This window comes from Leptodactylus fuscus, chromosome 8 (assembly GCF_031893055.1).
Source record: "Leptodactylus fuscus isolate aLepFus1 chromosome 8, aLepFus1.hap2, whole genome shotgun sequence".
Lineage (NCBI taxonomy): Eukaryota > Metazoa > Chordata > Amphibia > Anura > Leptodactylidae > Leptodactylus > Leptodactylus fuscus.
In genome coordinates, this window is record NC_134272.1 from 10,620,755 (window position 1) to 10,638,446 (window position 17,692).

Consider the following 17,692-nt stretch of genomic DNA (forward strand, 5'->3'; position numbering starts at 1 on the left):
TGACTTCCAGACCCCTCCATCCCCCCACCTAGACTAGTCTCCTGATTCCAGTATTCCTTCCAGTGCCACATAGCTGCAGGTAGAGGGTCTGCCACATTGTGCACCACCAGATCCTGAGCCATATGCAAAAGGGGGACGTTTCCATCTTTAATAAAAGGTGCAATGCACTGCAGATGTAGATGCACGGTGTTGCGTGCACGTCGCCAGCAGCGGGATCTTACTGTTCATTCAGGAGAGCCTGGGCTAACTCTTTGGAGTTAAGCTATTAACATGATCTGGTAAATGTTACACTCTGCAGAAATGAACACATGGCGGTGATAATATACAGGTCTCCGACAGGAAGCGGCCTGACACAGGGATATGCTACATAATCTACCCTGCCTTATAATGGATGAGCGCATTTATCAATAGAGGCCAGATCCTACCTTGTTAAAACAAATCTATCCCTGCTGGCGTCAGCTACACTGTTCCTAATTCTCCTGTGGGCCCACGTATCGGCCCCCTCCATTTACCATACGGACTGCCTTCCAGTGGAGCGCTCTGATTCTAATGGCTTCAGCAGATGAGCAGATACTTCACTTTTTCCTCTTACTTTACTTGCTGGAAAAATTGAAAAGTGAGACCTTGGCAAAAGATTAGACATAGAGAGCGCTCAGAAATGGCCACGTACCCCTAAGCGGAAAAAAAAGTCAGTACAATATATGCGGATTCTGCAAAAATACTGTCTGAGACCTGAGTAAAATGCAGACATGACCGTAATCTAATGCAGGTTAGGATCTAAACCATTCTGGGGGGGGGGGGGGGGGGGGAGAGAAAACCAGACGCTTACATAAAAAGAATCCATATTTATTACATAGCGGTCAATTATTAACAATCGGCACCACTTTGTCCAGCAATAGGTGCCTTGTACTTCGCCATCAACCACTCCTTGACATTAATGTCCCATTTATCTGAAAAAGGTATTGACCACCCTCACAGGAATAGGGTGCATGCATTATTTCGGAACAGATTCTCATCAGAAATGGTGTTCTGTCCAGTCCGGTAAGTGCCGCTTGACGTCAGAAGCCCCTCTGAACCCATGTATGCCGGTGCAAGTTCATCTGAGCTTTCAGTGCACAGGATCTTCTTGGAGTCCAGCTAAGAACATGTGTCCCTGACCTCAAATACTGGATGATCCATAACTTTAGCACCAAGCTGTGTCCATTTTGCTCACATGCAGTTCCAGTATAGTAACCCTACTTGTCACTTCCACTGGGATCAGTTTATCCCTTCTGTTTTGTCTTCTGCTCCAATATCTAGACAGCCCTGCTGTCTTCTGGGCAGGTCTCCCGGTACGCTCAGACATTGTCTGGATACCGTGGAACTTCCCTCTGATTGTACCTGGGAATGTGCACGAGTCCATTTTGGAGTCCGTCCTCAACTTAAAAGTAAGAGTGAGGAAGCCGTCCCGTTGGTGTATCATTGTTATTCCCTACTCTAGAGGAGTCCATGAGAGGTTCTTCTGACTCCCAACCTCTTTCGGTACCTGCTGGACTCTCAGATAATTTTTTCAACTCACTTTTCTCATCTAGGCCTGTTTTGACACCTTCCAGCTCTAGAGGACCTCCATTTTCACATGCATGAGCTTTTTCCCTACGTCTTCGTGTGTAGCAGATTGCACTTATAATGACCACTAAAAGAAGGATACCGGCAACAACGGCAGGGACCAGCACCAAAGTTAGACTTCCCTCTTTGGAATGTGTAAAGTGGGCGCTAGGTGTTGGAGAATCTCCCAAAGTCTGGACTTCTGAGCATAGATTGGTGTCTCCAGTAACATCATCCATCGACCCAAGGCAAATTCTATACGTGCTGTTAGAATTCAGACCCTTGACGGTATAGTCTAGGAGTGTAGAAGGTAGTGGGTATATATCCGGTCGGTTGTCTGATCCAGACAGGTTTTGCACCGTGAGCCTTAGTCCTGATAGATGTTTCTTACCTTGGCTATAACTTTCAAGATCCACTTTGAGTGTACTGCTAGTCCTTTCTAAGACGTTGAGCTGTATTTCGGGTGGCTCGGTAAACTCTACTGATGTTATTGATAGCATCTCACAGAAAGTGCCATCAAATCCTGGTGGACATTCACATTCCACTTCTCCATGGGAATCTAAACGGCATAACCCACCATTCAAGCAAGTTTGGGGTGGGCATTCCTGATCAAACTGGATGGGTACAGTAGGTTCCTCATTTGGGTTATCGGGCGTAATTGTTGTGGTGATGATAGTGGTTGGTGCATATGTTAGTCTTGGACTGGTTGGTGTAGTTGGTGCAGCTGTAGTGGTAAGTGGTAAGGTTGTAGGCACAAAGACGGTCGTTGGTATAGGACATCCAAAGTCAGAAGTTTGCAAATTGCGTAAAATCTTTCCAGAATTTTTGAGAGGGAAGTGGCAACGGGTTTCTTCTGAGCGATGCAGAGCAGCTCCACTGACTCGTAGCCATTCGGTCAGCCAGCTTAGTAGGCACACACAGTTAAAAGGGTTTTGTGCTAGGCTAACACCACGAAGGCGTGGCGTGGATTGGAAAAGACCCTTTGGCAAAGTATGAAGACTCATTCTGCTTAGATCTAAGTCTTGTAATCCACTGAGGCCTGAAAAGTCATCAGGTTGAAGTTGGGAAATTGCCACATTGCCGGCTAGATTGAGTTTGGTCAATCCTTTTAGACCTGGAGGCACCTTAGTCAGCTGGTTATCAGACAGGTCCAGCTCGTGAAGGTTCTTCAGCTCATTTAACAGATCTGTGGGAACCTCTTTCAATCCAAGACCTGCCAACCGTAAAGTCTCGATGTTTCTGGCATGGAAGACTTCAGGATGGATGGCAGGGATAGCATTATAACTGAGATCCAGGAGCAGGAGACGAGGTAGGGAGAAGGCTGGAGGGACAACTAATTGATTTTTGGTCAACTTGAGTTCAAGTAGATTCTCAAGACCCCTGAAGGCTTCTGGATGAATGCTGCGAATATGGTTCTCGCTGAGGTACAGCCTTTCTAGACGTCTCAGACCTTGAAAAGTTTCTGCAGAGATCTCGGTGATTTGGTTTGCCGATAGGTCCAGGTTGCTGAGGTTGGTCAGCCTTTTGAAGACTCCTCCAGGTAGATTAGTCAACCTGTTATGGGAGAGATCTAAGAGCTGCAGGTCCAAGAGGCCTGAGAAACTGCTCTCCTCTACTGAACTGATACCATTCTGAAAGAGGTATAAGTGCTCCGTGGTCGGAGGTATGCTGCGAGGAAAGCTGGGGTTCTTGCGACTCGAACAGAAGACTGTCGTCGGTTGGTGGCATTGACAGCCGTCTGGGCAGCCTTCAGTAAGGGCGATGTATGCCGTGCTGAGGACAGTCCATACCAACAGGAGATGCATGGTGCAGGTTCTGTAACGAAAACAAAAAGTATTAATAAAACAAATGTAAAAAAAAATTACTATTTTTTTTTTTTGTCTTTATTTGTCCTGTACCCTACAATGGGACCCGTGTAGGATCAGACTTCTACAAATCTTTCGAGAGGCTCCCTGTTCTTTTAGAAGGGCTCCTTTATGATAAACAGATCACAAAGTGTTCAGCAATAATCTCTATTGAGACTTTTTCAATTTCCCTGCAGCTCCCCCACAGGGATAATAAAGTACTGCACCGTGTCCATTCAGATCAATGAATTCTCTGTATAATTCAGGACACGACAGGTCCTCCAGAGATGATCTTTGCATCTTCTATTCTGGACAAGCTATGTAAATCCTGATAAAGAACAGAAGAAATAGGTTTTCTACCCCGGACAATTCCTCTTTAAGGGTTAACGTTCTTTCCTCCAAGCTGGTGCCAAGTGTCATTTTCATTCGCCGCATATTTTCGGGGATGTAATCTTATAAGGTTCCTACAATGATTGGCAGATTCCAATTTCTTACTTGAACCGTTACCACCAGCGAGCATGAAATTATCCAAAGGGATCTCGGTGAGGCTTGTGCGGACAGGACGCCGCTGCCTCCTAGTCAATCTGTTAATAATATATCCTGGTATTTGCACCCCTATCATTTAGGTTACATGAACTTTCAACTCCTGCACAAGAAAGGCTTGTGCCTGTCAGGCCATGCCCCATGTGTATAAACAGAGCCCCTAGCGGTATGCAGACCCCCCTTCCTTATCTGTCACTTGTAAGACATCATGTAGATAAAAGGACTGTGTCCTAGGCCGCACAACCTCGCACAGGACCCTTTCTAGATACAGGCTCAAGTCAATGATCATCTCTGTCCGAGGTGTCATGTACATCCAGCTCACACCCCAGTCCTCAGTCACCACTTATCACCCTTATCTTGGCTCCTGTTTACACTGTGTGATTTATTTTTACTCCTGTAAAGACTACAGTGTGGCCCTGCTAAGTGCTCGTAAGTGGCCGTAGACATGAAAACAATTCTATCAATCTGGTTGTGATCGTCGGCAGAATTTTTGCAAGACTTGTGTTGTGTTGTGTAGGCAAAATCTACTCTGCTGTTCACAAATATATATGTAGCAGTGCTGAATCTGTATCCCCATGATGATGGGAATGGTGTTCTGGTACTAAATATACAGCTGTCAGACGAGAGCGGTCTACAACCCCGTGATGGCGGCCATATGGACCTTATTGTCTGCGTCATTCCACATTTCTAATAAAGTGGGTTTATTCTTAGTCTTAAAATGAGTGTTCTCAGCTCTGCTGCATCTGACAAACTACGTCCAACAGATAGGACTCGGGATGGGTATTTTGGGAACCAACAAAAGGGGTATTAAACTTATGATATGGGCACTATAGGGTAGCATTATGGGAGCTGTATAAGGGTCCATTCACACGGAGTAACGTGCCGCGTGATCTGGCACGTATACGGCGTGTGAGACTTTGAGTGGCCGCAAACTAACGCGGCATATACGAGCCAGGCTCCCATTGAAATCAATGGGAGCTTTTACGGCGCTCAAAGTCTCACACGCCGTATACGTGCCAGATCACGCGGCATGTTACTCCGTGTGAATGGACCCTAAGGGGGCATGCACCGTGCCGTGTATGGAGATACATTCACAAAGTATACCACCAATGGGTGTCACTGTTGCCCATAGGCTTCCACTTCAACCCCCCAAAATATATATATATATATATATTGGGTTCACACTGCGACTTTTGCAAATCAGAAAAATCCGACAAGTATTTTGTCCACGGAAACCACGGCAGAAAATCTGTGGTGCTTTCTGCCATCGTTCCCATCTGGCTTTCATGTGCTGATCAGCCTTTTCAGATGGCGTTAACGGTGATCAGCGTCATGTCACGCATCGTGGTAGCAATGGAAATTTTGATGCTGAAACCGTGGCGAGATAGGGCAGGACCCTAAAAAACATAAGCGTTGGTCACTGTGGATTGAAGTATTTTTTTGTAGCAGGTTTTGTAGCACAAAACACATGAAAATCTGCTAAAAAGAACTCAAAAAAAAAAATACAGTGTGAATCCAACTGTATTGTCCTGGTAGTATATGACATTATTATGTGAGCTAAAGAACTGTCTATGGAAAGCGGGGGAAGAATTACATTGGTAGTCCTGCCGCAATATACAATCTTATAACATCTACTTTCCACAAAACTAAGGTCTGCTCCATCTGTACATTTATAAAACCTCTGCTGCACGGCCTCAGCTGCGCCCTCACGCCCCCCAATCACATAAAGTACTCATCCGAAAATTCATGAGATCTGTGATCCTGTAAATCCCTTTGCGGAACACTATATGGACATTGTATTTTATATCCGCACATGGTGGCAGAGTTCCCCTCCGCCGCATGAATACATCTCAGATGGGGAGAGATAGTGTCTGGATATCTGCGCCTGCACTGACAGAGTTAAGAAGGGGTCAGTAGGAGGCAGGTAATATTCTGAGGAATGTGCAGCTGTGAGAAGGGGGAGACAGAGGTGAGAGAAGGGAATAGACCAGAATATAAAGAAGAATAGGAGAGGAGATGTTACAGATGGTGGGGGAGAGGAGGGGCATGTCGGTAATTGCTGTCCAAGGGGGTGGGGGGCAACGCTTGTGTGTCTGCTGAGACCTGGGGTGGGGGGGTGTCATCTTGTCAGGACTAAATGTTACACACAAAATACCCTGATAACTTTTTTTTTTTTCACGGTGTTTAAAGATGGGGCATTTGAGTTCTTTGTTCAAGATCAAGTTAAAAGGAGACCTGCTGTAAGTCTTGTATCCGTCACAATACATCACATCAGCTTCCTGAGGCCGCCAAGTGCTGGTAATGGCCCCGGTCACAGGAGTGGCGTCAAATACTGACATTACAATAGAATTCAGGTTCCTTTAGGGATCCCCTATACATATGCTCAGTGCATGGGCAGAGGGGAGTCAGTCGCTGCAAACATCTCAGGGGCTTATACAGATGTCGGATCAATCTGAACGTCTGCAATTGGTTACAGAAGACAACGAAAAGTCATCGTCGTCTTCTGGAGTCGGACCAGAAATTCGGGGTAACTCTGCTACTTTATATATTCACCGAAAGTAAAAGGATTGGGTATTGAAGTTGGCATGAGTCGGGCAGCCTCGGCTCCGTGCACGTTGCGTTTCATATAAACGCTATCATTTGCACCCATCAGTGTATGGTTTTGGTACAGGGGCACTTTCAGAGTAACCAAAAAGTCCTCGTACTACACTGGGAAACCTAGCAGGATCTTGTTCATTTTATTTACCTAGCCTAATCTTATTTACATGGCTCTCCGCCATCACTTATAAAAAAAACAAGACTAATCCCCTTTTAACAATAGTGGGCAGTGACCTCTAAGTTGTTCCCTTTGACAAAATTTTGAAAGCTTGTTTGGACAAGTGCTTTGTGCCCCCCTAAACCTACAGGATCCACCCAGCAAATATGTTTATTATAATGGGGTTAAACAAAAGGATTGATCGTGTTGGCTCCTTATTTTCTCTGACTTCTGCTGGGGATGGGGAAAGTCGGATGCACCTTTACAAATTTTCGGTGGATGCCACCAATATATTGCACATCATATATTATTATATCTCGCAATGGAATGGATGGAACTAGCATAGTCTATAGTCCTTATGGGTGCCAAAGGAAGAAAATCATCATGGTGAGCCAAGACCATGAATGTTGGTGCTGCGACTAACACACATCTAATCTATGGGCTACTTAAGGTAGTAGGACAAAAAGCAGAGCCCTGTATCAATCACCGGCATCATCGGGGTTTCTTAAAGGGACTATCCATATTCAATAAGGACTAATAGTAGACATTATAAGCCAGCCTTCACACTACGCAATACTGTGCACAGAAACTATGACTGAGTAATATGAAACGTAATAAAAACATCTTTAATTAGAAATTATATTAGGAGAATACGAGCGGCGGGGCGGCTGTGCAGGGTGTCATGAACACTCCAGCACTTAGTCATCCTTCTTAGTGGTTTTACAGCATTACCTCTCGGTTTTATACCCGGGGAGGATTTAGGACAACAGACACAGTAAACGCCCTAAACGTGAAATTTGTGCTGACAATTGAGTGTTCGGACTAATGTTTTGTATGTGAGTGATATATGATAACTTTAGCGGGATGTACCATGCTATAATAAGGACTGTGGATAATCCAGTAGGTTCCATATTGGTTAGTCAAGAGTCGGCACTCTATGGCCAAAGCTCCTATGCTTCCATGTTATAAAGGGAACCTGTCATCAGGATAAAGGACCTGCTTTTCTCCCACAAAACAGCCCCCTTCTGCCCAAAGTATGTGTCTGGTATTGCAGCTGGGTTCCATTTACTTGAATGGAAATGAGATGCAGTACCAGCCTCGGCCCATAGGCAGCCATGGTGGTGTTTTTGGAAACCCATTACATAGTAAGGCTTGGTTACATCCGTAAGAGTCTGCATGGACAGAACACAAGCACTGTGCAGTTGTAGCACACGGGCCCCATGGACTATAATGTGGTCCGTGTGGTTGCCGCGTACTGCCTGCAAGAACGATTCGTGCGGGCAGTACGCGACAAGTACACGGACCCCATTATAGTCTATGGGGCCTGTGCGCTTGAACTGCAGAGTGCTTGCAGTTGCGCTTGTGTTCCGTTCATAGGGGTCCTCATGCGGACTCTTACGGACGGAACACATCCAACATTTTCAGTTAAAAAGAATGGACATCCAATGGATCCCATCGTGGTCAATGGGGTCTGTCCAGCTCTGTTCGTGTCTGCTGTTTTACCATTAAGCTTGTCCGTTGTTCTGGTTCTCCGACAGACCAGAACAATGGACACCCCCAATGCTAGTGTGAACCTAACATAACATAGTGGATAAGATTAGATAAAGATGAAAATCCATCATCTTTGCCAACATTGCACTTCCTAAATTGCCTCCAATGCCCCTTTTGGTGGGGGTAGAGCAAACCCCTCCCATTGGACACTTCCAGTTTTAAAGGCTATGCAATCCCTTGACTCTTCTCAAGGCAATGGCCAATTTTGGGCATGGCTGGTCCTTCGTTAAGATGCCCCCAGTGAGGTATGGCAGGAAGGTGGTACCTAGGTAAGTAGGATTATGGGCAGTAGCTGGATATCCCCAGCCAACCTAAACCTTATTAGTTATGGGTATTAGTGACCATTACCTATAGGCTTCCTATAGGGTACAGTGATAATATGAACGGCTTTACCATGTATGTGGTATGTATGCCGTCCGCCCGGGGGCTCGCCTTCCATCACATAGCCCCTTAGTAATTATGGAGTGAAGCCTTAGACATGCCAGCTTAGACATTTCTCCTGCCCTTGGGTGCTAATGGAAATCTGCATTAGGACGGGAGACAGGTCAGGACATGAGGGGCCTTCTGGTCTGGAGTCAGGACGTCCATCTAATTCACAAAGTCACACCTGTTCCCTGCACTGAGTGTCTGCGCTGTCCCTTTAAGACCGCCGCTCTATACCTTCCATGCACATCTGTACTGAGAGGCCATCGCTGCCGTATATAAGGGAATGTGGCGTTGGCTCGCTCAGTTTTATGAGGCAAATAACCGAAGTGAATGTTCTGGGTTTTTTTTATAACCATTAAATATTTTAGGAATCTTAGCCATAGAATCAACATGGGGGCTGGAAACCACTGGGCGGTTAGGGGTTAATATGCTAAAAGTATAGGGGTCAGTGATCCCGGGAACACTTGTGAGTGGTAGGAAAAACAAACGTTAGGCCAGTGACATTGTGGACGGCCATTAAGCTTCCTTTTCTCATTGGCAGGTTCTTAGCTGTGAAGTCTGCAGAGCATCATGCCTGCAGATGAGTGCGCCAAGCAGCGGGGCCCTGCTCTCTATATAGCACATCGCTGCTCTGTATGACATAGCGCAGTGACCCCGCATGTGTATCGCGGCCAAGTATTACACATTGTTAACGTTTAACGCGGTGCTTTCCAGAACGAGAGATGGTGGAAACTAACGCCTCATATCTCTGCGATCTCCTCCTGCACAAAAACCCCTGAAGTCACTGCCATACTCCTGGTCACCCAGCTTTCCCAGAAACAGATCTAGCTCGATAGCAGTGATATCACTGAGACACAAGGAGTTGCTTTGCACCATTCTATCATAAGGCAGAGCTATACGTTTCGATTCCATAACCCCAACAGAGGTGTGCACAGAGGCCTATACTGGATGCTTACACCCTGCAGACCACAGTTCACATAGACCTGTCTTCTTCTGCATGAACTTGTATGTCTGCAGAGCATTGCGTGTTCAGAATTCCTCCCCAATAACCATGGATGTATTTACGGTACCTATTATATCCCCGGGCTGAATATGTGTAATTACAATGTGTGATTTCCAAAGCCTTTGCCATACAATAGGTATTGTGAGCGGTGGGATGCGTTCCAGCCTCCCACTCCGTAGCTACCTCTGCATTGCGTTGCCCCATTGTCAGCCGATGTACAGACAGGTCGGGCTCCATTATTACCTGTATGTTTTGGCTGTAAAGTCACAGCAGCTTAAGATATTATATCTTTAAGAAGCCGTGTTCTTTAGGATGCGACTGGGGCGTCCAGACAGCCTGAAATGTGTTACGGCAGCCATGCTTCTCTAGTGCGGCCTTGTTGTGTAACCCCTGACGTGCCAAATAGGATTGATAAATGTCAGTCACGAGGTTAAAGTCTATGTCATGTGGACGTAAGGCGCGTCTATGTATGCCTTAGACCAAAACATCTCAAGTACCCCCTATTTAAGGAACGGTGCTTTCCCTAACTTTGAGCTAAGGATATATAGGGTTGTCATGCAAAACTTCCCTAGCAAGGGGTCGGTCTCAGGCTGGATTCACACAGATGCTGGTCAGAATAGCCATGAAACATTCACTGATCCCTTATACATCGCGGTGTAAGGAGGGATCCGAGAAAAGGGGTAAAACTAGAGCACATGGACCGCCAAAATATCTGTCATAGCCGCGTGAATACTGGTACAGCCTCATGTTGCGCCCTCGCCGCAGGTTAGCCGGACCACAGATACGCCGCACGTTACAGGATACGACTCTAATATCTGCTCTGTAAGGGCAGGTTCACATCTGCGCCCGTGTCCACTTTAGGCAATCCTGACGGTTTCCATCCTCTGCCCCAAGAAACTGGACAGGGGACGGAAACCTGGCAGCCAGTTTTCAAACCCATTCACTTGAATGGGTTTGCAAAGTGACCGCCCGTGAGCGTTTTGTGTCTGTCCGTGGCGAAACCATTTTTTTTTAACCAAACACAAAGTTGGAAATGTAGGACTGTGTCCGGTTAAAAAAAGAACGGTTTCACCGTGGACAGACACAAACCGCTCACGGGCGGTCACTTTGCAAACCCATTCAAGTGAATGGGTTTGAAAACTGGCTTCCAGGTTTCCGTCCCCTGTCTAGTTCCTCGGAGCAGAAGATGGAAACTGCCAGGATTGCCTAAAACGGAGACCAGGTGCAGGTGTGATCCTGCCCTCACTGTGACGAGCCGTGTACATGTTTTTTGTTTTTTTTTTGTCCTTGTAGGAGAACATACAAACTCCTTGCAGATGTTGTTCCTGGCGGGTTTCGAACCCAGGACTCCAGCGCTGCAAGATTCTAGTGCTAATCACTGAGCCAGCGTGTTTAAGTCTGTTCACGTTTCTGGCACGCTTTCCGCTTCTGCTAGGTTCACACTTGCGTTCATTTTTCTGCTTGGGACCTGAAAAACGGAACCCGTATCCGCTCAGAAAGCGGAAACCCACGTGCCCCATAGACTATAATGGCGTCCGCCCAGTTTCTGCATATTTTAAGCAGAAAGGAGGGGACACACTGGACACCTTGCTAACAGTGTGAGCAGGAACCTATATGGGAGAAGCTTGCTCTGGCTCTGGCTCGGGTTAGTCCCGCAGCGGTATACGTGAATTCTAGCTGCTCCTTATGTCTATGGAGACAATAGAGGTAAACTCCTTTTCCAAACACCACAGGGAGTTGCTGCAGGGTCTGAATAACCACTTACAAATGTGTAGCCATGTTTGCTTCATCTTGTGTTTGAAGACGAGAGATATTTGGCAGAAACTGTCACATGCATTAAGCCGCTCATGAAAGTACAGCCGGAACCGTGCCAGGATAAACTGCAGGGTGTGAGGAAGCACTTAATGAAAAATGTAGTCGTCGAAAAGTTTCCAGGCTGAGGTATAAATATTCATCTCCAAGTCTCTGTAATGAAACGGGATGATATAATCTGGGCTCGGCTACGTGTAGCGCTGCGGAGCTATCGAAGTGCCAGCATGTCAACTCGGTTGGGCATGGAGGTACTTGTATGGGGCAACCGCAGATTGGGAGCAGCTGGGGAGATACATTTTGTATCCTGGCCTGCTGGTGCTTGTTGTTCTACAGCTGTAGACCATAGGGTATTCTGCCAGGGGGGTGTAGGTAGGCCAAAGAGGAGGGGGTATGATATTTAAAGAGAATTTGCCTCTAAAATAGACCCCCTTTGGTATGACCGTTCTGTTCTTTTTCTTGGAAAGTTGGGTGAAAGCTAACGTCGAGCGAATAGTATTCATCGAATACCTCGCCGGCCTAGGAATGCGTATAATCGGCCCGGACACCAAGGGGTTAAACGCATTGAATCTTCAAAGTGTTTAACCCCTTGGTGCTCGGCCGATTACACACATTCCTAGGCCGGCGAGGTATTCAACGAATACTATTCGCTTAACACTAGTGATAACCATCATGTCCGCCACATGTTGTCGCCCAACTTTTTCACAGTCCCATATGACTTGTGTGCTTCCTTATAGATTGATATAAGTGATGGGGTTGAGTAGATTTACCACTCAGGAGTCTGAGAAAGTTGTGTGATAACTTGTCAAGCTTTCATAGCTATTGGTTGACCCACAGTTGATAGAACTAGAAAATGACTAACGACATTCACACAAGAGGGAAAATCATTTAGTAAAATGAACTGAACGATATTTTTGGATGGCCTGGGGAACTACAACTCCCAGACTTCTGGTCAGGGCATGATGGGCATTGTAGTTCTACAAGATGTGTAGTATTCCAGTAAGGCGGAAGTTACGGAAGGCATTGGTGCAGCTTGTGGGGTACAGTTTACCGCCTATGTATTTCTATATATACAATCCTATTTAGGGGGGGCTCCGACCCTCACTATTCTGGGCAACACTTCATAGCCCTCCTGCCACACCCAGGCCTTAATTACATCCACTCCCCGCGGTTCAGCCGCAGAGACTGGGATGAAGCTCAGCCCTGGCAGCTCTATGATTACACCCACCCCACATAAAAATAAACTCTGGGGTCCCGGGGGAGAGAAGAGTTCCAGGGTCTGACCCCTTACTCAGCTATTGGATTGCGTGATGCTGGAGATTACGTTGACTTCCCGGCCTTGACCCTACTACTCGCTGAATGTGTGACCCCCGATAGTGGCCCTCAGCCTGTTTATGTGAACCCCATTGTGCAGGCTTCTGTATACAGTATATCAGGCTGCGCCCGTCCAGCTCTGCCTCATATATATGATGACACAAGTGATGCCCAGTCAGCGTCTGTGCATTACGTGTGTAACCGCCTGACCCGTCACCATCACCTGCCATAGCCTCTGACTAATCCTGGGTGTCGCTTGGATTTAGTTCCTCTTCAAGTACTACAACTACCAGACAACCTCCGTATACTCCTCCATGACCTAACTAGAGCCCGCATCTACTTCATGGTCCCGGCCTGCAGTCCATTATCCTCTTACAACGTATCCTATTATGGAGAATGTGACATTAAATTTTCTTAATTGGAAACTTTTTCCTCTGTCAAAATTGTTCCCATTTGTTGTAGGGGCAGTTTATGACAGTCGTCCCTATAATGAGCTACAAAACCCGTCGAAAGCACTTTAGGAGCCAAAAAAATGGTCCTGGAGCCAATTTGCTGACAATAAGTTTCCATAGACGTCAATAGAAAGTAATCCAAAAAGTTACAAATCTCTCGCTTTGGCCCATTGGATTTGTCCAGCTGTGCTTAAAGGGGTTCTCCATCGCTAGTGTATGGGGTGTATATACAATGCAATGTCTACTGGATACCAATTGGGATTGGATTCTGTTTTTGAGACCCTTTTACAGAGGGGGAAGGTGCAAACTAAACGTTGGCCAGAGCTCCAGAAGATAAGTAGTCGCCCATTGCTACCAATCAGATTACAGCTCTCATTTCTGAGCAGATTTTTGGAACAGGAACGAAGCAATTTGATTGGTTGTAATGGGCAATTACATCAATTTGGATACATTTACAGTTTGTCTTATCGTCAGCGATCCATATGGCCTGTGGTTAAAAAAGAAGTTGGAATAGGATATGGGCAGAGGCCTAACTTAAAGCTTCGGGGCCCCCAGGAAAATCTGTAACCGGCCCCCAAACATAATGTATTGTTTATATCTCCTTAAATTGGCCTCCTAAGGGGCCCCTAAGACTCCTGGGCCTGGGAGCAGCGACTCTTAAATTACACCCCGTGATCTATATACTAGTCATGATATGGGATCTGTATACTCCGGCATGAAAATGTTTTTGTATACTTAAAGGGGAGTTCCACCTACATGTATATTTTGTCAGCAGTCTTTGCAGGTGGTCATGGTCCTAGTCAGAGGCCGGTAATGGTGGGCCCCGGCTGACCCTGACCAGTCCAGTAAAGAGGGGGTCGGCGGAGGTTATCTGAGGTGTCATGGGAATATTGTAAATAAGATATACCCTGAAGGGATACGGCTGCCTGAGGGATAAGGTGTGTGGGATATATGTGACAGAAGACGGGTGATATCGGTTGTCCATGATGCCCGGACATGGCGCCCGTCCATAGAGCTCTGTATACCTGTATACACATACTGGACATAAGAACTGCCCTAATTCTGAGTGCAACACCTTCAACACATTGGCCATTTTCTTTTCAATAAACTTTACGTACAAACCTCATAGTACCCCTTTAATTAACACCTAACACAAAAAGAAGACATCACGGCTAACGTTTGGGTGAACTCTGCTACATCTGTAGACGTGTGACCGACTATAGCGGTGACATTGGGTTCAGTCTCCCTTTAAGAGGACGTAGCCATCACAGTATTGCAAATGTCTTAATTCTCCATTCTTTTGTATCGTAAGCCAAATGTGTTCCTCTTAAAGCCACGACGACCTCTGCACACCTGGACGGCCTTGCGTGACCCCGGCATTGATTGGGTTAATTCTGCCCGTAGTGATCCCAGGCACAGATGTGCAGTGCGCACTAATAGAAAGCAGCAGTAGTGAGCCGCGCCAGGCCTGTGTGCGCTATGTGTGAGCTTTGTACAGCGTCCAGGCTGACTCCTCTGCACAGCCGGCTTGCGCTGTTTGTGGGAAGGAGACAGAAGGACCCTCTGTGTGGTGTGTGTAGGTATGTGCTGCTGTGTACAGTCCCACCGCACCGCCATTGTGGAGACTTGTGAGGTGTACTTGTATGTATAGATGTAGCAGAGCTGACTTTGTCACTTGTATTGTCTGCACTTGGCACAAGTCGCAGCAATGGGGTTGCCTGCAGTCCTATGTAAAACCAATATCGGTTATACAGGGACCATACAGACATTGGGCACATCCCCTGCTGGCAACCTTCAGCACTCCAGCTGTTGTATGCATACTTGCCAGTGAATGGAGCATGCTGGGAGTTGTAGTTTCACAAGGGTTGCTGATTCCAGGTATAATCTATTATCAGTAAAGGTGGGTGGTCCGTGAATCGAGCCCCCCAACTGATCCATACAATGACGGCGTCACTATGCGCATGCAGAACAATCGAAGGAGAGCACATCCATTTACTAAGGATAAAGTCGCTATCTCCTGAGAATTGTTGTCATCTCTTTCCTCCTCAGCTGTGTATTGTGTAGTGTGTTGTCTGGTTGTATCTGATTGGACAACTGTGTATTATACAGTGTGTCGTCTGATTGTATAATACATAGCTGTCTAATCAGATACAATCAGCCAATACATTGTATAATACACAGCTATCTAATTAGATACAATGTATCGTCTGATCACACAGCTGTGTATTGTACAATGTGTCCTCTGATTGTATCTGATTGAACAACTGTGTATTATACAATGTGTTGTCTGATTGGATAGCTGGATATATGCACAGATTTCTGGCAGAGGATGAAACTGGTGAAGATGGACATTTACATGCACAGATCATTTGTTTTGATAGATCCTATTCTCATCTTCCTCATCTATTGAAGTTGTCCTTTAGATGCTGTTCATACCTTACTATCATTCCGATTGCAGATTTTTACGCACATCCGATCAGATCAATTGGCCGCCAATTTAGATGAACTTTGGTCTGATTGGACAGAAATTGGGTCAGATATCTGTACATGGGATATCTGTGGACGTCATAGATCATTGTCAAAGATCAGATGAAGTCGCCACATCTGTATTTTGCGTCATCACAGCACCCCTCTATTTACTCTACACTAGATATATATATATATATATATATATATATATATAGATAGATATATTATATACACTCTATCCCAGATATAGATAGATAGATAGATAGATAGATAGATAGATAGATAGATAGATAGATATGAAGGGATAAAGAGCATTGACAGTTTAGCGTGCGTTACATCTATATCTTGCGTTTACTTATCACACCCCCTCCCTCCTTTTTCTCCATAACCTGTGTATATATGTACATAGCCGTATACAAACTGTATATACATGTAGTAAAATAGTCAGTACAGGGTTAAAGGGATAAAATGAACATGAACGTCGCGTCTGCATCTTGCATTTATTCATCACCCCTTCCCCCTCCGTTTACTCCGCACAGGGTGTATATATGTACAGACAGTGTATATAGGGCTCTATACTCACTGTATATACATATAGTACAATACTAGTCAGTATATAGTTAAAGGCAAATGAGCGTTGAGCTTTACCGTGCGTCCCAGGACGGCGAGCGACTCCAGGCAACCAAATGACATCCAGATGAGTAAAGTTCTGTAAGTTTTTCCTCCTTGCTGCCGTTGGCTCTCGGCTCCTATCACCTCGGTACAACTCTTCTTTGTCTTCTTAGACTTCTTTTTTTTTTTTTTTTCCTCCTTCAGACTTTTTCTTCTTTTTCTTCGTCTCTATCTTTCCTTTTTTTTTCTCTCTCCTGCCCCTTTTGTTTTTTTTTTCTTTCCTCCAGCCTCTTTACTCTTTCTGGCTGTGTTAGTGATAGTTTAGCTATTCCTATGCTATTTGCCTGGGGCAGGGAAGGCGTTCCCAGGACAGAGGCAGGACTAAGGCTTCCCTCCGCTGCCTCCTGAGCCAACTATTGGCTTGAATGACCCCCCCCTTCTCCATCCAAATCCGAGACCGTCCCACCTCCACCTTTACACTGGCCGCCTAGAGATGCTGCAGAACCTCATCTTGCATCACTAACCTTTCCATAACTCTGCAGTTTGCACAGTGCGACCTCCACGCGCCAGGCTGCAGGGGAGACCTAGACATTGCTTCATTGTCAATACCTGGATAGTTTTATCTTATCTAGAACTATCACACAGGAGATGAACTTTAACTAGCGACCTGCAAACTCTAATCTGAGCGCCCTTCCCAGTTATTTTCCTACTCTCCAGACCCAAAATGTAATAAATTAGACATAAATATCCTGATCATGTAGCTAAAAATGAGCGGGATCGTAAGACAACCAATAAAAATCTGCTAAATTCGTAAAAAATTACATTAAAAAACCCAACCTGTTCTAAAATTTGTCACAGCTGAGGGTTTTCTACTGTTGAATCCAGTCTGTGATCCACCAAGACATAGAGAACTCTGCTGATAATTTGTTACAATGTATCAGTCTGAAGTGCTTAGATTCACATCTGCCTCGTTGTGTCCGTGTTTCTGGTCCGTTGTAAATGGACAACAGTGGGAGGGATCCCATTGGCTATAATGAGGTCCGTGATTTTTTCCGACATCGAAGGTGGACTCTTGAGTAGCCATTGACTACTGAAAGTGGATGGTTCTTGGCCATGCGTGGTAGCCATGAGACTGCCCTATAGACGCTGTTAAGAGGGCCAAAAATATTTAGGGCTTATCCTAAGGATAGGACAACAAGATCAGATTTCTGTTGGTCGATACTCAGCAGAGAATTGGAGCAGGAAGCAGACAGCGCCGTTCTCTGTGTAGTGGCTATAACAGGGTATTGCAGAGTCTGCAGTTCTCCTTCCCTTTTATAAGAGCTAAACT

The 17,692-nt window shown here is 45.8% G+C and overlaps 2 protein-coding genes across 2 annotated transcripts in view; one reads left to right on the forward strand and one right to left on the reverse strand.

Moving 5' to 3' along the window:
* The window catches only part of CORO7 (coronin 7), an 83,152-nt gene that overhangs the window by 37,052 nt on the left and 28,408 nt on the right, over nt 1-17,692 (forward strand). The gene's annotated exons all lie outside the window — the stretch shown is intronic.
* VASN (vasorin) lies at nt 847-16,651 on the reverse strand. Its single transcript, XM_075284088.1, has 2 exons — nt 16,399-16,651; nt 847-3,399 (listed from the first exon to the last, which is right to left on the reverse strand). Exon 2 carries the CDS (start codon nt 3,387-3,389, stop codon nt 1,422-1,424), a length of 1,968 nt encoding a protein of 655 aa, XP_075140189.1. The 5' UTR covers nt 3,390-3,399; nt 16,399-16,651; the 3' UTR covers nt 847-1,421.

Coding starts and splice junctions, on each gene's coding strand:
- VASN (XM_075284088.1), bottom strand. CDS start 3,389: ATGCATCTCCTGTTGGTATGGACTGTCCTCAGCACGGCATACATCGCC.